Genomic DNA, 21,844 nt, shown 5'->3' on the forward strand with positions numbered 1-21,844 from the left:
TTTTTTTCCATACTATGGAAGTCAATGGCTACCGTCAACTGTTTGATTACAAACATTATTCAAAATATCTTCTTTTAATTCAGCAGAAGAAAGAAACTCATACAGGTTTGGTACAACATGTGTGTGAGTAAATGATAAAAGATTTCTCATTTTTGGCTGAGCTTTCCCTTTAAACTAGAAACGTGGTGGTTTTAAAGCCAAATCAGCAGCAGCCCTGTTTTATGAAAAGCAAGTTTACTCAGTGCTGAAGATCTAGATTTACGTCTCTTCTTACGATTTTGCGGTCGTAGTTCTCTCCGCTGCTGTAGGTGGTGGTGAGGGTGGAGGCGCACTCTTCCAGATACCAGGGCTTGCGGCCGCTCTCTGCCGTGCTGCTGATGGATATCGTGTAGATGCTGTTGGTGTAGCCGTCACATGAACAGTGATCGCGACTCCGACCGCCATTTCCTGATGCCCAAACAAAGATTGAACCCCGTCCTTTCCTGCCCTGTGAAGAAAAAACAAAAACATAAGTGAACACGTTCTGTTTACAATGAAATATGTGCTTTTTAAAAATGACTATTTACAGTATACTTGTTACAGAAACATCCCTCCAGAAGCAACCTAGAGTTTATGCTCCAGGGAACAGTGGTGATCGTGGCTGCAAATGTAAATTTGACTGAAATTTCAAATAAATAAATAACTAAAATAATATACACACACACACACACACACACACACACACACACACACACGTCTGGGTTCACTATCCTTGTGGGGACTCTCCATAGGCGTAATAGTTTTTATACTGTACAAACTGTATTTTCTATCGCCCTACACCAACCCTACCCCTCACAGAAAACTTTGTGCATTTTCACAATCTCAAAAAAAACTAATTCTGTATGATTTATAAGTTTCTGTACCCATGGGGACCTCAATTCAAGTCCCCATGAGTTGGTGTGTATTCAGGTTTAAGTCCCCACCAGTGTAGAAAAACCTGTACACACACACACACACACATTTACACACACATTACATATGCATATATTATCACAAATATAATTTGTTAGGAAAAATAAAAAAATATATATTTTTTTATATACTTTTATTATTATTTTAAATGAATATATTTTAATAAATACATATTTTAATAACTATAATTATTGTATATAATTGTATAGTATAATTGTACTTTAAATTTTAGTAATTGAGTATTTTTTTTTATATATTTCTATTTAGCATATATTTCTATTTACTTCAGTTTTAGTTCTACTCATTTTAGTACTTGAATGACAAATGTTGCTTTGGCAACTAAACGAAATAAAATAAGTTTAAATGGTTTAAGTTTAAGTTTTATATATATATATATATATATTTTTTTTTTTTCAAAAAGTTCACTGTTTCCAGACAGGATGACGAATCATTGAGAGTAATTTACAAACAAACATCCAGATGCATTACAAAGCAGGAACTAACATCATCAGGACAGCATAATCTCCAAGCATTAATATCCTCCAGCCTTTTCTGATGAGAGGAGACCAGTATCACCTGATGTCTATGAGTCTCACATACCTGAAACATGCCTAAACCACTCCAAACACACCTTTGGCACAGGATACATGCCAATTACTGACTGCATGACTCAGGGAAGATAAACTAAAATCACGTTCTAAAGTTCACTGGCGTAGCAGGTGGTGAGTGTGAGAAGGAAAGGAAAACACCCTTGGTGGGCCAGACTGCTGGGGAGACGCGACTGATTACCTGAAAATTACACTTATGATTTATGAACGTCACATCATATGGAAAAAGGGAAAAACATAAATAAATACTTCTATACATGCTGAGATGGTTCTTACCTGTCTGATGCCATTTTCAAAGGCCTGTCTGGCGAGGGAAGCGGGCCCATCCACGGTTTTGCCGTCATCATCTGGACCCCAGCTGGCACTGTAAATATCTATGTGTTGAGGGTGTAGACTCAGTGATTTGAATTGTACTTTAAATTTTAGTAATTGAGTATTTTTTTTTATATATTTCTATTTAGCATATATTTCTATTTACTTCAGTTTTAGTTCTACTCATTTTAGTACTTGAATGACAAATGTTGCTTTGGCAACTAAACGAAATAAAATAAGTTTAAATGGTTTAAGTTTAAGTTTTAATTCCTATTTTATTTAAAAAAATGAAAACAAAATGTAAGTTTTAACAACAATAACTGGTTTGGTTCAGATTAACTATATTAATTTAATAAAAAAAAAAAAAAAAAATATTCCAAACACACCTTTGGCACAGGATACATGCCAATTACTGACTGCATGACTCAGGGAAGATAAACTAAAATCACGTTCTAAAGTTCACTGGCGTAGCAGGTGGTGAGTGTGAGAAGGAAAGGAAAACACCCTTGGTGGGCCAGACTGCTGGGGAGACGTGACTGATTACCTGAAAATTACACTTATGATTTATGAACGTCACATCATATGGAAAAAGGGAAAAACATAAATAAATACTTCTATACATGCTGAGATGGTTCTTACCTGTCTGATGCCATTTTCAAAGGCCTGTCTGGCGAGGGAAGCGGGCCCATCCACGGTTTTGCCGTCATCATCTGGACCCCAGCTGGCACTGTAAATATCTATGTGTTGAGGGTGTAGACTCAGTGATTTGGCCTCTACCATGTCTGTCACATCTCCGTCCAACATGCGGACACCTGCAGGACAAGCCCAAAGAAAACCTCAGCAGGGAAAACATCTGCGATACACTGAAGATCAGCATGCCAATGACGTCCAACAGACGTGCAAAACTACACATTTCCAAAATTAATTAGTCGGAGGAATGTTGCCTAAATGACTAGTCAACTGATCTATCTTAGGGAAGCCTGAATAATTAGGCTTGGATGTATTAGAGGGCGTGTATATATACTCCTGTTCAAAAGTCAGGATTCAGATTTTTTTTTCAGCAAGGATGCATTAAAATTATCAAAAGTTACAGTAAAGACTTTCATAATGTTACAAAAATTTCATTTCAAATAAATGCTGCTAGTTTGAACTTTCTACTCATCAAAGAATCCTGAACAAACACATCACGGTTTTCACAAACATATTATGTGGATGTTGAACTGTTTTAAACAGATAATAATAAGAAATTTCTGAAGGATCATGTGACACTGAGGACTGGAGTAATGATGCTGAAAATTCAGCTTTGCATCACAGGAATAAATTACATTTTAAATTATATTAAATTAGAAAAACAGTTATTTTAAATTGCAATGATATTTCACAATATTACAGTTTTTACTGTACTTTTGGTCAAATAAATGCAGTTTTGGTGAAAATCTGAAAATCTTACCAACCCCAAACTTTTGAATAGTACTGAATATGATGTTTTCTTACATTCATAAACAGCTAAACAGAATATAGGTGTATCAAGATAAGTTTATACAAGCTGTTATGTTTTTAAATTGGCATTGCGTCTTGAAAAAAAAAAAACTATGGCAAAAGTCCCAACTTGTAAAAAAAAAAAAAAGGGCCAAAATTAATTGTGATGACTTCCAAAATATTGACCATAATCTGTAAATCTGTCTGTGTAGGTTTTCAGTCATGCAGATGAATATAGAATATCAGCAGAATATTAGCAATATTAGTTCCCACTTTTATAGTGTTTATTCTACTACTTATCTGAGTGATTCCAAATGGCAACATCCAGCAGAAGAGATGTGTTTACTACCAGTCAAATGTGGATACATGCGCTGGACAGTAATGTAGTTGATGGGTAGCGACTTTGAAGAGCCTCATATATATATATATATATATATATATATATATATATATATATATGTATATGTGTATGTGTGTGTATGAGGTTTATTTAATGTAACATTTTTAGTCACTAAAATTTACATCGGTGGCTTTACTATTGTGGGTGCTTTACTGGGTGCAGTACGAACAAAAGGCAGAATTTCCAGGTACAGCAGTAGGTCCAAATCAGACAGTGACCGTCAGTCACACTCACCCCCAATCTTGGCATTGTAAGCGATGCCCACTGTGCTGTGTAGGTTTTCAGTCATGCAGATGAATATAGAATATCAGCAGAATATTAGCAATATTAGTTCCCACTTTTATAGTGTTTATTCTACTACTTATCTGAGTGATTCCAAATGGCAACATCCAGCAGAAGAGATGTGTTTACTACCAGTCAAATCTGGATACATGCGCAGGACAGTAATCTAGTTGATGGGTAGCGACTTTGAAGAGCCTCATATTATATATATATATATATATATGTGTATGTGTGTGTATGAGGTTTATTTAATGTAACATTTTTAGTCACTAAAATTTACATCGGTGGCTTTACTATTGTGGGGTACTGGGTGCAGTACGAACAAAAGGCAGAATTCCCAGGTACAGCAGTAGGTCCAAATCAGACAGTGACCGTCAGTCACACTCACCCCCAATCTTGGCATTGTAAGCGATGCCCACTGTGCAGTGCGAGTTGTTGGCAGATGCCGCTACTTCACCAGCGCACCTCGTGCCATGCCTGAACACAACACATCAGACGTTAGTGTTAGTACTGATACACACACATTCACTGAGTTCATAAACAATGACTGGAGACCCTTACGCAAGCACAGGCACTGCTGCTGACCTATTACACACACTCGCTACAGAAGTAGACAGGAAATAGAGAGAGAGAGAGAGAGAGAGAGAGAGAGAGAGAGAGAGAGACAGCTGGGCTGAAACTAAACATGTGCTTCCACGGCCAGCAGAGCTAAAACACAGCAGCTAAATATTTGAGATATTGAAGGAAAACATTTGAGCGGTTCCTCCGCCTCAGACGCAACGTGGATACATTCCTGACCCAAACTAAACTCACATAAATCTAATACAAATCATCCACAAAAAACACACTAAAACGCTCACTAAAGACAGAGACAGACAGATGGAGAGAGACGGAGAAAGATTCGGCTGTGGAACCTCCAGCAGTGAACAGCTGCATAGAAAAACTCACGCTACCATGGTAACCACCGTTTCCAATCTAAGCCATTAAAAAAAAAAAAGAAAACAAAAAGAAAAAGCAGCAAAGATTGTAAAGATCCATAGCAGCACCAGATCTGGGATGAGACCAGGGTTCGATCGCCATCGCAACCATAAACATTTACAAGGTCAAAAGGTCAAAAGGCCAGAAGAACTCCCAGGTGGTCCGAGGACTCGATCCCAATGCCAATCCAATGATTCCAGACTAAAACTATTCCAATGGTTATGCAACACTGAAACATGTCATAGAAAATGAATTTACGATAAAATCCAAAAGACTGACCACTTCACTTCAAGTCTACATTACTGTTCAAAGGTTTGGGTTGGGGTTGTTAAGATTTTTATGTTTTTTAAAGAAGTAACTGTTTTCTATTTCAATATAGTTTCAGATGTAATTTACTCCTGTGATCAATTCTGAAATTTCAGTCTTCAGTGTCACATGATCCTTCAGAAATCCTTCTAATATGCAGATTTGCTGCTAAAGAAACATTTATTATTATTATCAGTGTTGAAAACAGTTTAATATTTCTGTAAAAACGTGACACATTCTTTGATGAACAGGAAGTTCAAAAGAACAGCCTTTTGATCAATTTATTGCATGCATGCTGATTAAAGAAATTAATTTAAAAAATGTGCTGACCCCAAACCTTTAAAATGGGACTGTATAAATTCAGGAAAAAAAACAATGAAGTCAACATTTTTGTTGATTTTAATCCTATATATATATATAGAGATTAAAATCATCAAAAATGTTGACTTCATTGTTCATATGAAGTCAAGAAGACTTCATATATATATACGCTAGTGTACTCCTAAACGCTAACAAAATCAGCTTCAAGTATATATAAAATTAAATTAATTAAATATAAAAAGTAGTTCACAAGGATATGATCCGACACGTCCAAAATAACGCTCTCTAGAATGAAACTCCCTCTGCTCCTAAATTAAAAACACCACCTGCCTTTTTCTAGCAATAGAAAGTAGGAAATCATGGTTTATTACGGTCATGTAAACTAAAGGCTATTGGCCCAAAAAAAAAACACACAATATGTTTCATCCCAACGTCCTGTCCTGTTTCCATAGGAAATATGGCAACACAGAATATAAAGAGCTATACATACAACAATCCTTACATTACTTTAAAAACCAACGGAGCGAGTCAGGAAACTAGATAAATAACAAGTTTAACTAACTTGTTCCAGATTATTCAAACTAGCTATGCTTCAAAGAATTAAAAGAAAATATCTCAAACAATTTGTGAACCAGCAGCATTTCCATTCAGTGTGCAAAATATAAATGGAAATGAAAGTTGCACCCACTGGGGAAGCCACTGAAACTTTTTATGCTAATGAAAAATGCATCCACCTCAATCAAACATATTATGCAATATCCCAAAATTCCCTAAAACTATACAGATCGCTTGTTTGTTGGTGTCTGTTTGAATAGGGGCTTTCGCACCGCTTTAGTTCCAGAACTAAATGTACAGTACTAAAGTACTGGGACGATTTTGCGCGAACTATTTTCCAGTACCATTAAAGGGTTGCATTCGCACCGACAGTGTGTACTAAGAAGTGACGTAAGCCGGTCGACAGCGACGTCATTTGTGCGCGGCGTTCAACAACAGAAACAAAGAAGAACAACATTAACAACAGGAGGATGGAGGACGCTGTGATCGGAGCTGTGTTTTTGTTGTGTCTCGCGGGTTTCCCAATAATGGACATGGAAAGTCGACGTATACGTAAAGCGACTGAAAGAACGGAAAGGAGGACTAAGAATCTCCAACGACAACTGGCAGTGCTACATTTGCTACAAGTGCCTGCACTTCAGCGTCCGTCCATCTATCGCTGTTCTCCATACTTGCGAAATAAGTTGACACAATGTTTACAGTATGTTTACACAGCGTTTTAAATCATGGCAGGTGAGGGCGTTTTCGTATGTGTTTGGCCAATCAATGTCTACTTATGTCACGGGTAGTACCAGTTGTGCTGGTTAGACCCTGCTCTGGAGTAGGAGCTAATTTGGTTCTCGAAAAAGGTAGTCCGGTACTAAAATCGCTCCCAGTTCCGGCGGTGTGAAAACGCCAAAAAGTGGGTAGTTCCACAATTAGTTCTTAGTACTATGAAAAGGTTCCCGCGGTGCGAAAGGCCCTTATGTCTCTGCAGCTTTGGCTATTTTCATGATGAAAAAATTACTTTTTATACTGACACATTTCAGAATGCAACAACTTATGAAACGGAGCTTGCAGAGCTAGTAGCATTAGCTTTCACATACTTGTGCAGAGTATGATTTAGGCCAGGGGTGGCCTACGTCGGTCCTGGAGAGTTTTGCTTCAATCTTGATAAAAACTCACCTGCCGGTAGCTTTCTACAGTGCGTTCCAAATGGGATATTTCGCCCTCCGAAGGGCACTTCGAGGTGAAAACAATCACGGCCGCCATATTGAAGGGTCGTTCCAAACCGAAGTGCTCAAAACTGGCCGCTTCAAAGGGCCACTCGGAATGAAGGATTTTGAAGGGTACAACTGATGGACACTTCGGGCTCCCATGATCCTTTGCATGATGTTGATGGCACGTGATGATGACGCAGAAGGGCACTTCAAGAAACAGTTGTTTGGTCCCCTACACCCTTCAACCCTTTGAAGCTCTCACTCTGGAGGGTAAACCCTTTGAAGGGATTAGGGCATAGGGATGAGCCCTTCCGAACGGAACGCAGGGCTAGTAACCCTTAGACCTTGATTAGCTTGTTCAGGTGTGTTTGATTAGGGTCAGAGCGAAACTCTGCAGGACTGTGGCTCTCCAGGACCAACGTTGGCCACCCCTGATTTAGGCCTAAAAACAAAGTGGTTGGTCGTTTTACATGTCATTCAGACAGTCTTTTCCTGTCTAATTGACTATGCCATTAGTCAAAACCCTGCTATGTGAGGCTAAGTCACATCTGCTAGCAGAATACACATAAATGTGAAAACCAGAAACACAAACCACACCTGAACAGAACATTCCAGCATTTCAGCATTTCCAGAACCGCACAAGACACTGAAACGTTCCTTAAATAAACAAAACTGATATTCATATTATATGTAACATATAAATCTAGCATACAGAACATGCACGGTTCACAGCCACACACTCATGATGAGGGAAACTCCACTTGTGCTGCACATTTGACATACAGCTTAAAGGTCAGAATGGGTCAATAAACTGCATTTCCACTGAAAGTCTAGTGCAAAGCCCATGTTCATCTGTGAGATATATGAACTTCCAATATTTACAATACAGCCACTCGGTCACTCAGAACGACCCCCGGCGGTGAAGCTCACGGTCAAAACCCACCGCAGGGAAATAAAGACTCACATTACACAACCTACCAGCGGAGGAAACAACACAAAACATTCCAGCACATAAAAGATCGACAGCTTGTGCAGGATAGTCGCCAAACGACAGGGGAGACTTTACTGAATCACTGAACAAACCCAAAAAAACAGCTGTGCTCAGTATTATTAGCACCCTTGGTGAATATGAACAGAGAAGCCTGTGGAAATAAATCTGCAATGTTTATCCTTTTGATCTTTCATTCAAAAAATTCACAAAATTCTAACCTGTCATTGAAGTAAATCAATACACATTTGCCACAATTATTAGCACCCCTAGAAATTATTATGGAGTAAAATATCTCTGAAGTACATTCCCATTCATATTTACAGTTTTAGCATACCAGGGTGACTAGGAGCATGACATTTTTTACTTTAAGCAAATAAAATGCTACAAAAAATGTAGTATATGCCCAATTTAAAGGAGTTAACTGCCATTTAGAGCTTTTGAACTTTCTGCACTCGAAGCCTCACAGACAGAAGCAGCTAGGACAGGAGGTGGATGTTATTCTATAGAGCGTGTCTATACATGCAGACCTAAACCTCCCTCTCTGTCTCCACCACACACTTCCTCCTGAAAACAGTGACAGCGTCAAACACTCCCCTTTTCCTCGGGCCACGGAAATACTTCTAATGAGGCTCCTGAAAGTGTAACTTAAGAGGGGGAATAGTGCTCACGACGGCAAAACACTCATGCGTACGTGTCGTGCACTCACATACAGAGACCTCCAGATGGGGGTTTGTGCAGCATTTAGAGGCGTCTGATTATTTTTTTGCAAGGCAAAAATCACTATTACTATTTCTCATTCTTAGGGAAAAGTATTACATTTTGGCACATAACTCACCCTGCACCATTTGAGCTATGGACATGAATCATACCTCAAATCAAGCAGCTTGAGGAGAGGTGTGGAAAAGGGACAAAAACAAAAAATGGTCCTAAAAAACATTTGATTTATACAAAAACCGGGTTAATATGGTTAACTAAAACTAAAATGATCAAAAAAGCTGAAATTAAATTAAATGATTCATTTAATTAAATTATTAGATGAAACATTTAAAATGAACAAAAATGAGGAATGTTGCTTAAATAGCTTAAATTAGTCGAAGCTAAAACTAACTGGAAATAACTAAAACTGAACAAGAAAAACAAATTATCCGTAATAGCAATATATAAAAAAATCGAAATCAAAAAGCTCAAAAATGACAATTACTTAAAACTAAAATAATGAAAAACTGAATTCAAAAGCTGAAATGAAATATAAATGTTAGATGAAAAAATCTTAAAATAAAGAAAAATTTGAAATGTTGTCTTGGCATCTAAGGCCCTGTCCACACGAACCGCAGCTTTTTCTACCTGTCCACACTATTTTTAAAACCGCAGCTTTTTCTACACGGTTTGGCCATTCGTCCACACCCAAACGCAGCACCTGGGTGAAGATTTTCAAAAACTCCAGTTGGAGTGTTATCGTGTAGACAGTGAAACCGGAGTTTTTGGCTTATGATGTCGGAGCCTGCGCTGTTATCTCCGCCTACTGGAAACTTTTTCAGGCTTCTGACTGGCCAACATGGCTTTACGGTTGAGATTATATCGCCACCTGTTGGTTTGGCATGCTCTTGACAGTGCTTCATAGCATGTGTTTGCGTTTTCATGTGGATGGAGGTTTTTTTTTAAACGGAAGGAAAAATAAATTAAACCTTAATATATATATTTTTTTAACTAATAAAAATTACAAAATTACAAAAAATTTTACTAAAATGAAAATTGAAAAAATTAAAGCCAATACAAAATATTAATAGAAACTAAAATAGGATATAAATATTACTAAAATAACACTGCGCAAAACAATTTCTTTGTTTAGATTTGAGGACAAAATGTGATCAGTTTGTGAAAATTCACTTTAAAATACAGCATACTAGAATAAAGATTATTCGCAGTAACTTTATGGTGTTTTTTTTTTTGTCTGTTCATATATTGAAAGCTATCTGCTACAGCAGACAGCTTTGTGAACATTCTTGAAAATTTCTCCTTTTGTGTTCCACGAAAGAAAGAAAACCGTGAACATCTGGAATGGCATGAGAGTGCGTAAATTATTGCAAAACTCCATGAAGGGAGCAGATGAGGTTCGGTTTTCACTCATCAGTTTGCAGAATTGCATTGCACTTGAGCTCCTTGCAGAAACGGCAACGGCACAGAGGATCAGAGCAAGGGCCAAGCTTTCAGTCTGAATGGTCCAAAAAAGCTGCAGAGCCATCTGGCACAGGCTCACACACACTGGCAGATTGGCAGCCACAAAAACACATGGGGGCCTCCACCCACTCACAAAACATACCCATCAAACCAAATCTCAACATTCACTAAACACTTCCGAATACACACTGATCTTGTGCCAACATTTCCACACACACGCATAATCTCCCACAGAAAGCTAATTCCGAAAATCCCTTTTTGCCAAACAAACATGCCAAATACACTTACTTCTACACACACTGATTTCAAGCCAAGCGCCATATTTACTCATACACCCAAGAAACCCTCAAACGCACAAAAAGCAAACTCCAAAAACCCACATTCACCAAACAAACATGCCAAACACTCTTATTAGCACACAGATCAGAAGCCAAATACCCACATTCACACACACACACCACAGAGAGGACTGTATAAACTAAGCCTTTCCAGTGTTTTAATGACCTGATATGCTCAAAGTGTGTAATGAACTTCACTCTTACTTGTTCTCATTACTGGCATCATATCGGGGCATGGGATCCATGTCATTACCGTTCACATCATAACTGGCCTCATTATCCTGCGAACAGATCAAAGGAAGAAAAAAAACATGAGAACACGGTCTAATGTGGATTTTTCCATCCATTATGGGAATGTGCCAGTTAGGACACTTAAAAAATGCTAAAAGTGAACAACGATTTTAGACTTATGCATGTGAACACGTGAATCTGGATATGTACTTTCAGGACAGAGCTTATATAAACACAAAAGCATCAGTCAATTTACAGTCTCAGTCTGGGTGCTTTTGTTTTGCTCAGTTGCTTTGATCCAAGACTTAGTTTTAGGTTATTAAAGCATCATGGGTGTGCTCAAATATTACAAAAAGTAGCTATTTTAATTACACCAGAGGTGGTCTTATTATTGGGAGACACCAATATTCGTGAATCTACCATTAGAGAAAGCGTATATCATCATATTCCAGCCTTGATGTCATTGTCCTTCTGTCAGAGCTCATTGTTGTCAGTCCACTGTTTGTGGATCCCATTGAAATGAATGACAAGTGCGTAAACTGAATCCTACTTGGCACTTAATTGTCTGTGATTTCTCTTATTAACAAAAGCAGTTTATTCACCGTGGTGAAGCATCTCCTCCATTGACATCCATTCAAAAAAATCAGCCTCTGATCTCCTTCCGGAGCTTTTTTTTTGCTAAACTTGGAGGCTTGCCTTAAAGCAGCTTTGATCATACTGATTACTTGTTTTAGCCTAATTCTAAGGCAGTATCACATGTATCCAAGAATGCACTGCAACGAGCTCAAAGGGGGGAAATTCAAGATTTCAGATGAGACGAGAGAAATGTTAATTATAAATAAACATACATTCTGTTCAATACTGAATATCGATAAAAATAGCTCAATGTAATTCAAATGGATTGCTTTACCCAGTATTCCAGTACGCAATACGTGTTTTTATGCTTTAGAGTATTGTGACATTAGCTCAGCATCATGCAAATGTTAACTCCATGGACTGCCTTCTCATTTCTAGTGATCTCAGCAGCATAATCTTCATAGTTGGGTAAACCTTTTTTAGTGCTGAATGGAAACTACAACAAATATAATTTTTACGTTTCCATTTTCCCCAATAGAAGCATTAGTTTTCTGAAACTTAAGGCCAGGCTAATAAAACACAAAGTATAGTGTTATAAATGTACTTAAAAAAAAAAGTGACATGAGATATGCAACGGAAAAGCAGCGTAGTGGACTACAAAACCACGTTCTGTGTGAACAGCCCTTTAGAAGGCAGCTGGCTGTATAGTCAGTAGTCAGCTCACTAGGTTTTGGAACAGAGCAAGTATGTTAGAATTTTGCTCTTACTATTTCTGCTGAAGTTTCTGTATGCAAAGAATACCTGGTTGACAGACACAATGTGCGATATACAACAAAGCACATTACATAGAAGACTATGTGCTCAACCTGACCTACCATTTCTATTGCAAATGAATCTTTTTTTGATTAAATATCAAACACTTTTTAAATTTGTATATATTATTTGGTCAGAATGTAGAGTTTTTACACCAAATTTGACTAAAAATGTAACCACTAATAAGTATATAATGCAGAGTATGCAGTATGCAAGAAATTACTTTCTTAGAAACACTCATACACACTTACGTAGTTCTGGATGAGATCTGGGTGGTTCCTCTCGATACCGTCATCCAGAATGGTAACCACCACATCCTTCCCCGTATAGCCTCTCTTCCACGCGCCCACGATATTCATGTCAGACTGACAGTTATTGATGTTATCATTACAGTGCTGCAAAGAAAGAGATAAAAGAGGACGTAAAACAATCTAATTAGGTGAAGAGTCTCACACTGTAATGCTCACACTGCTGTTCAAACGTTTACAGCCAGTGAGATGTTGTAAAGAACTAATACTTTTATTCAGCAAGTTTCAGCAAATTTGTTTTCACAAAAATATTAAGCAGCACAACCGTTTTCAATATTGATAATAATAAGAAATGTTTCTTGAGCAGCAATATTAGAATGAAGGATCATGTGACACTGAAGACTGGAGTAATGATACTGAAAATTCAGCTTTGCATTACAGGAATAAATTAACTTTTAAAATATATCCAAATATAAAACACTTATTTTAAATTCTAAAAATATTTCACAATATTACTAGACTTTTGATCAAATAAATGTAGCTTTGGTGAGCAAAAGAGACTTTTTCAATCAAAGACTTTTTCAATCAAAAACCTTAAAAAAAAAATCTTACAGACCCTCAACCCTTTGAAATGTACATAGAAGCATTTTGAAGGACTACCATAAATACATTTAGAGTTTATGTTTGCAAATGCAAAGAAAATTTGGGTCTTCTGATTATTATTATATAAAAAAATGACTGAGATACAGGGTAGGGTGGATTCGATCCCACATCTCCCATGATTACCACAGCTCAATGTGTCTGAAACATGCATGCCAAACACAAGGCCACAGTAAAATCCAGCCTATTTGTGGTGCTTTAAAGAAATCCCAAGTATGTGGTAAAAAGCTAAAATTATTTTTAAAACATATCTCTGTAAATTACTGCATCTTTCCTCGTCTATCTCAGACACTGTTATTACATGCGTCACATGGAACCAAATGTACCAAATGCCTCATTGGGCCTAGAGTTGGAATTAGACCCCATCCAGGAAAGTCAAGTTTATTTGCTCCCAAAGTGCAACTCGCAGGTCAACAAGAGAAACCTGAGCCAAATGGATGCATTCAGGTCAAAGTATTAATGTTATCTGAGCCATATTAACCATTGACAGAGCTGTAACAACCCATTAGAGAACAAGCGCTTAGTTCACTCTCGCCGTTTTGGTCGAAGCTATAAATGCGATCGTAGACAGAAACTGATGACAACAATTGCTATGTGTGCTATGACTCAAGGTTTCAGCTGCAGCCAAAGTGCAACCTTTCGAACATTCTGGGAAATCTGAATGGCTGTTTAGAGTGTAAAAAAGCGCAAAGATGTCTTCACATTTCCTATGTGCTCATGAACCACACCATCGGCTCTCGTGAGCTGAGGAACATGACGGCTATGAAAACAAGAGTCTGTTTGTACAATTACCTCACAGAAAATGTCTCCGCTAGACGTTATGTTAGAGCTTACGAAAGCTCAATGTATCTCTCTGGGTGGTTTTCACATGTAGAAACTCGGCTAATCTGGTGTGACAGGCATCGTTTCTCTTGAGCGAGATTCAATCTGACAAATTAGTTTTAGTTAAAAACACTAAATTTTACTACCTGCCATTACGTTTTAGTGAAAGCCGTCTTGAAAAGCAGAAGATTGGCTTGGTTTTGCATTTAACTAAACACAACACGATACACTGTCTTTAATGAAAGCATTCGCAATGCATTTCGATTCAATAATGGGCTGTATTGAGGACTTAAACAGAATGAGACGTGACTTGATTTTATCCGTCTGGATTTGGAACTAGTCTGTGATATTATTGGATAATTATATCATAACATCATAGTCTTTATCTCAAAGTTTCTTCCTTGCTATTATCACTTTTCCATTGATCACTGTGGGATTTGTAAGGCGTAAGGAATAAGGAATGCTTTACAAATAAGTTGAACAGAATGATTTTCCCGCCTTTTCTAACATCAGCAAGTTTTCCGAGGAGAAAGTAAATCCATTTTGATGATGGAATTTTTTCCCTTTCATGTGCTTGATGATTCATATAAGACCTTGGTTAAGGACGGAAGAGTTGAACAGCTCAGCAGAGCCCTATATTTTTTGCAGTAGAGTAGGAAATGATGCAAACCATGACAATGATCAAGACTTCAGTGTTTTTCAATGTTAGCAACTCACAAGAACAATGTACAGCATGTTAATTAAGAATACTCACTATGTACCACATACTGCTCCATTTAGCATCATTGAAGTAAATGGCGCTGGACTGGACCATACTGGACTGTACAGGACCAGGATATGAGGGTTTATAATCTCGCTTTGTTCTCCTCTTCACCACCTGCTGTTGCACCCACTCCACCTGAGAAAGAAGGAGAAGAGATCCTTTAGGAACTGACAAACACCAACATCTTTTCATGACTTCTATTTTCTTTAACATTCATCTGATTAAATGAATGATGGCTACTGGACTACAGTAATGAGAAACTATCCAATGATGTTTTTTATTTCTACAAAATCAGCATGAATTAACGGTATAAACACTATGATGATATAAACATACTTTCTTTGTAGTAATACAACACGAATGATGCCAATTAATTTTTTTGGTAATGAGAATTATGGAGGTAAATATCCTTAATTATAAAAAAGGTAATGTCACGATGGAAAATGTTTTAATAATATATAGTGCTAACTTTCCTCATGCACAATATCATACCTTAATTTTTCCTTTCAATATTGAGGTGAAATATACATAGACAGGCTTCATTCATGTAGCTCACGAACATGTTTGACTTCAATTATACAGCTACAAAAAGTCCATGAATCGGTTATTTGGTAGAAATTAATATTATGTCATTATTTATTGACACTTGTGTCTTTTCAAACCTGTATGATTTTGTCCTCCGCTGAATAAAAAACACAAATGGTTATGAGACACCAGTGGTTTTTGGCATCACTGACGTCAAATTTGAAAAGACACATCTTGAGATGCCAGATCTCGAAATATACAAATGCGAATGAGATTTGAAAGCTACGATAGGGGGGGAGGGGGATTCTCATTCTCAGTTTTTGCTTTAAAGGTGCTTTTTGACATTTTTAGAGATTGACAGACACTAGTCACCATTCACTTCAGTTGTATGGAAAAGAGCAGCATGAACACTCTGCTAAGTATCTCATTTTGTGTTCCACAGAAGAAAAACAATAAAAAAAGATGACAATTAAAATTTTTGGATAAACAAAACAACACTGAGGTTTGCAACATGTTAACCCAACCGTCCTATTCAAGATTATACACAAAGCATTGTTCATGAACAAAACTTTGCATTCGCATTGCGCAACAGTTGTTTTGAATACACTGTGAATTGTAGTCATTGATGATCAAGATCAGGAGTCCATATAGAACATAGAACACACAGGTGTGGGGTTGTCATAGTGACAGCCTGACCTTTGGCTCCATGGAGATGAAGCTGTGCGCGCCTCTGCTGAAAAGCGTCGACCTTTTTATCGTCCGGCTGTGGAAGAAATGGTAGTAGTCCTTCAGATCACCGATCTACAGGAACAACACACAAAACTGTCATTTAATGCATTGCAACATTACAATCAAGAATCCAAACACGCAGCTATACTAATACTAAGTAACTAAAAAAAGCATATCAGGGCAGGCACGTCTAATATGTAACAATATTGGTATAAATCAATAGGAAAGAGCTAGAGCAACATTCACCACAGGCAAGTTGAAACCGGCATGCATCATTAATTATTTAGGATGTCATTGACTGGAAGTTTGGTTACTCAAGAGGCTGCATCACTTTCCACTGAACAGATTCATTTGACAAGTGCAATAACACCAGGCAGCCATGACACATTCTCCACGACTACTGTACTCCATAGGGATACATAAGTCTGCCATAAAAAAAACAATGACTCTTGAAACCAATGATAAGCTTTGCCAGTTTACAGTCAATCAAATGGGCTTACGGTGCTTACAAAGCAACTGCTTTGAAATGAACTTGACGTAGGAAAATTCTAAGTTCATGAAGAGCATCTTATACTTTCTTTTTGTTCATGAACACATAGGCTACAGCTGGCTCCTACGGCAATCTCATATTCCAGGATCCTATAGCAGATTCCCACAGGAGGACACGAGTCTGATGAGTTGCAAAGTTCAGGAGTGCTTAAACTTTCATAAACAGTTACTCTGGATGTGACAAGCTTGCAGTTGAGGAAGGACCTCTTCGCTGGCACAATAAGCACAGATGAGCGATAAGATAGCACATTGTGAAATCAGACACAGAACACGGTTGCAGTGAAATCTCTCACCACAACGCAGATCTGAGATCCGACATACAGGCTGAGCGAAGTTTAAGGCTCCACCATAGACTTACATAAACCTATTTATTTATTTAAATGCACCAGCAGCTCCCAGGAGGAAGATGAGACTGAGACCAAGGCAGTTTATAATGCTACATAATGCAGTTCTTTACATCTACTTGACTTGACAAATGAATTGCAAACGGCTGCATTATATGCAATTTTAATAGGAAGTATTCCAAGTACTCAATTAGAACATAAGAACTGAGACCAAGGCAGTTTATAATGCTACATAATGCAGTTCTTTACATCTACTTGACAAATGAATTGCAAACGGCTGCATTATATGCAATTTTAATAGGAAGTATTCCAAGTACTCAATTAGAACATAAGAAACGTGACAGATGTAACACTTTCAGCCTGTGTAACATTTTCAGCACGTTACAGTGAATGTTACATGCCATGAATCCTTATGCCATGAACTTATTAGTTTAGAATTCAGATGTACACCTAAACTGATCTGCTAGCATTCATTACCAACAGAAAACAGTAAACAGATCCACCAACTCGCAGGAAAGTTTGAAAAACACCTGTTGTTGTTGGGAGTCAGTGGAGACCTGTTTGTTCACTGGGTTTTAGCATGAGAACTGGGCTATAAACGAGTCTTCGGGCAGACTGATGAAGATTCAAGTCTTGAAAACGTGAATTTATCAGTCTGAATTATCAAAGCACAACTCTGGGAAACTTGTGTGCAAAGCTTCCAGCCTTGACGTTTGGACTTCAATTAAAGAGATAGCACACTTGCACTGAGGGGAAAGAGCACTGGACAGCACATACTATGAAATAACACCCGTGAAACGCTTCAGAGCATGTTACTGCAGGACACACGTACCTGGCCCAGGTTCCTATACCCATATTTATTGGCGATATGGTCCGCTTGCTCAGGTCCGCCGGCTATCCGAACAGCCCAGTGGTTGGTGTAAATCCGAGCTTTGCACGGAGGAGACGAGAAAAAAACCAAGCACAGCGAAACCAGGACGCACGGGAGGCTGTTCAAACCCATCTTTCGCCCTCTCTCTCTCTCTCGCCTCGACTCTCCGCAGCACCCCCGGTTTAGGAAAACAACCAAACTTCGTCTCTCCGTTCAGCGGGGATTCTCATAGAAGTGCGTCTCGAGCTCCACATATACTCAGCAGAGGGAGAGCGCAGGATACGAGCCTCGGAACGCTTCAGCCTGCAGCGCATCGGCCGCGCACACTCCGACGCCACGGACAGAGAGAGAGACGCGAGAGTCTTGTCTTTGGCTTGAATTGTTCTCTCAAGACAGTGCCGTTACTTCTGCCTTTTTTTTTTGTAAAGGGGAGATATGGCTCTAGCGCCTCCCTCAAATAACTACAGAGAGAGTCGGGAGAGTACGGACAACGAGCCGTGTGGGGTTACCGGGGCTCCGCAGGGTCTTAAAGACACACCGCGTTCCTTCAGCACAGATCCGGCGGCGTTGTCGCATTTATCACAGCGATGAGATTCCCAGAGCCTTCTGTGAAGAAGAAGCTTGACTAAGTAGCCTATACCGTTTTGGCTTATTTTTATACTTATGGCCACTCATGTAGTCAGTATTAACAGCGGAGGCCAGTCAAGTATTAACAGCAGTTTGTTCTGGTCGTCAAATTTGATTGGCCATGGAGTGCTTATTTAATATAATAGCACTGGATGTTTCACTGTTTGTTTTATTTATCTTTTGAAAAAAGTCAGAACATTATGATGTAAACTCATAATTCTGAAAAAAGTCAGAATTGTGAGATGCAAACTTTGAATTGCGAGAACAAAGTCAGAATTCTGAATTTATATATCGTGCAAATCTGACTTTTTTCTTATAATTTTCTCAAAAATAACTGCTAACTTTTTTTTTACTTTCACCCCGTGCCGGAAACGAGCTTCTATACGACACAGAGGAATGATTGTGTTGGAATCACTTTTTAGGATGATTTTTTTCCCCTGTTGATGAAAGATAAAAAACATTGACAGCCAATCAGAATCAACCTGACTTTAAAGATGTCAAGCATTTAAAATGGCAAAAGACATAGCAGTCGTGCGTGTTTACAAAGAACAGAATTTTATTGTGTGGATGCTAATATAGTTACAGTTATGGTTATCTTTATTGGTACCAAAGATGATACTGATATCTATAAAGTTTTAATAATCGTTCTAATTGTATGAGAATAGGAGGTTCACACCACAGCTTTAACCATAATTCTGTCAGGACCGCTATCGTCAAAGATGATTGACAATTAGCATACAGTTTGGATTGGCGGTATGGTTCTGTTCTGGGCAAGAACTCCCTGCACATCTATGCAGCCTAGCATGGATGAGAGCAGGGAGAGCAGCGATAACCCCCCAGGGTAAACAGAACAGAACCAACATAAATGTATTGCAGTTATCATTAAAGTTCAATAATTTTATGTACACATTTTAGAATTAGTCTGATTCATGGAGAATCAGAAAGTTGAATCCCGACTGACAGAGGAGGAGTTGGGGATGGAGGAGGGTAATTAGCTATTGAGCAATGCGAAAACTGCTGATAATACTGAGGGACCTTATATATGAATGCTTAGATAGGTGTCGTATTCCTATAGGTAGATGGGGATCAGCTGAAGGTCAGCTGATGCGAGCTTGACTAACGTGACCTGCCGGAACTAACGCTACGCTTGATTGACACAGAGGAACAATATAATGGGAATCACTTTCAGGATGATTTTTTCCAGTTGATTCGCCAATCGTCAAAAGGCAACATAGCATATAATATACAATGTATACACTATAGTTGTTGTTGTAGTTATACAGGCCGGTCTGTTCCAGTTCATGCATTGCTTAGTGACATGCAACACTTCATACTTTGGCTTATTTTGGGACTATCTTCATTGGTGGAACAGGCCAAGATTTTGATCACAAGTTTATTATTAAAAGCAACTTCACATTCACACAATATCAGCATCAGTCATTTACAAAACAAAAACTGTCCTTCTGTACATTTGGAACTAACTTGTTCTTGAGTAAACACCTTGTGTGCCTTGTTGTTTACTTCGAGTCCATAGCATTCTGTCCATCAACTTGAGACTTCTAGATCTAAGGTGGTGGGCTGCTTATAATGATTCCTCTCACAGTCGCATCCGCTCGTCACCAGACTTCTGATGGCATCATTATGTGGCCAGCGTTACGCGTCGCTCTCATTCGCGTCATGATTGATTGATCTTGGTTTTGGTTACCCCTCCGCGCTCTGTTCCGTTTGCAGTACAAGTGCGAATCAGCATAATTGCACTAATTACGGCCAATTTCTCCGTGAATGGAGCCGCTGTCAAATCCGACAGCAGACGAGGGACAAGAATATCTCACGGTCCTTATAAACGAGATGAAAGGGGACGAAAACACCCCGTGAACAAGCCATTGAGTGCGAGAGCAGGATTGCAATTTAAAGCACCGAGGGAGGAGGAGAAAAGAAGGGAACATGCGGAGATTTTAGAGCGGAATCAAGTACCCAGCTCACGGAGGTAGCGGGCAACCCCATTCAGCGCGTCGCATCTCTACCGGGGGCGCAAATTCCGCTTGACAGCCATTACCCCGAGAGCCCGAGTCGCCCCCCTTCAAGTGTCTTCCTCTGACAACGGTTACCAGCGTGCATTCCTTCTGCTGCAATTAGGCCTTTATTTATCACCTCTTCAGAGCTGAGTAAACAAACGTAATGTGCGGAAATCACTGGATAATTATTATCCCAGGGTGCGCATTATGGGGGTTTGGGGGGTCTGACCCCCCTAATTAAGGCTTGAACCCACAAAGCCAGTCAAAATAAAAGAATGGGGGGTCTAAGAAGACCGAATAATATATTGCTATTTGTTTATTTATTTTTTTCTGCTGCATTTTAAAATAACATTTAAGTAAAACACAAAGTTAATCAAGTTAAGGTGGGAATACACAATACAACTTTTTACAAATTTCGCAGAAAGTCGCGTAGAGACTGATGGGCACCAACTCAGATTTTTTTTAGCTTCAATCCAGTCGGAGACATCAAGCATGCTTGATATTTTGGGACTATTTTAGACACATAAGGTGCGTCCCCATTTGCGTACTTATACACTATTCTATGTTATTTTATAGCATAAATATTGCAAGTAGTCGGTTCACACCACTTATCTATAAATGACATTTAGAATTTATAAAATGCATACACTACAGGGAGAGTGCATAGTGCATAAGTACATAGGCCCTGTCCCAAATAGTACACTTCATGTGCACTTGCGGACTTATGGCCCACAGGTATACTTCACTTTCCGCGTTCCATTCCATCTTATGCACAGACGCGTCCGCACAGCTTTCAAACTATGGCCCTGTCCCAAATCGCACCCTAAACCCTCGCTGAGTCCACACTTTCGTAACTTAATTCCGCTTTGACTGTCGGTTAGAAGTCTGCTGTGGAGCTCGCCTCAGTGTGGGTTCAGCAGAAGTGCGCATCGAGGGCGCATAGCGGCTGCAAAGGGGCGCTCGCGAGCACCCTTCTGTAAGCTAAAATGACGAATGGGACACCCTGTGGTCTCGTAGACTTAACAGACACGCACACGCGGCGGCCATTGTAAGTCCGCAAGTGCACATGAAGTGTGCCATTTGGGACAGGGCCTATACTCAACTGCGGAGGGACGAGTTCGACACATGTGCAGTAGCACCTAGTAGACTAGTTCTGTCTCAACAATCACCTTG

At 38.9% G+C, this 21,844-nt stretch overlaps 1 protein-coding gene and 1 long non-coding RNA gene across 2 annotated transcripts in view; one reads left to right on the plus strand and one right to left on the minus strand.

The window, feature by feature from the left end:
• Positions 1-18,734, minus strand: part of pcsk5b (proprotein convertase subtilisin/kexin type 5b) — a 35,769-nt gene extending 17,035 nt beyond the window's left edge. The window contains exons 1-8 of the mRNA XM_016228904.1: positions 17,991-18,734; positions 16,233-16,337; positions 15,003-15,146; positions 12,770-12,913; positions 11,103-11,179; positions 4,421-4,509; positions 2,511-2,683; positions 275-487 (exon numbers count right to left, since the gene is read on the minus strand). Coding sequence (XP_016084390.1) covers positions 275-487; positions 2,511-2,683; positions 4,421-4,509; positions 11,103-11,179; positions 12,770-12,913; positions 15,003-15,146; positions 16,233-16,337; positions 17,991-18,161 — 1,116 coding nt within the window. The 5' untranslated portion in view covers positions 18,162-18,734. The remainder of the gene's footprint in view (positions 1-274; positions 488-2,510; positions 2,684-4,420; positions 4,510-11,102; positions 11,180-12,769; positions 12,914-15,002; positions 15,147-16,232; positions 16,338-17,990) is intronic.
• LOC107548273 (uncharacterized) lies at positions 8,951-21,243 on the plus strand. Its single transcript, XR_001604455.1, has 3 exons — positions 8,951-8,963; positions 17,060-17,065; positions 19,883-21,243. It is a non-coding gene; the product is annotated as an uncharacterized lncRNA (long non-coding RNA).
• The last annotated feature ends 601 nt before the right edge of the window (positions 21,244-21,844 follow it).

This window comes from Sinocyclocheilus grahami, unplaced genomic scaffold (assembly GCF_001515645.1).
Source record: "Sinocyclocheilus grahami isolate Dianchi unplaced genomic scaffold, SAMN03320097.WGS_v1.1 scaffold345.1, whole genome shotgun sequence".
Taxonomy (NCBI): Eukaryota; Metazoa; Chordata; class Actinopteri; order Cypriniformes; family Cyprinidae; genus Sinocyclocheilus; species Sinocyclocheilus grahami.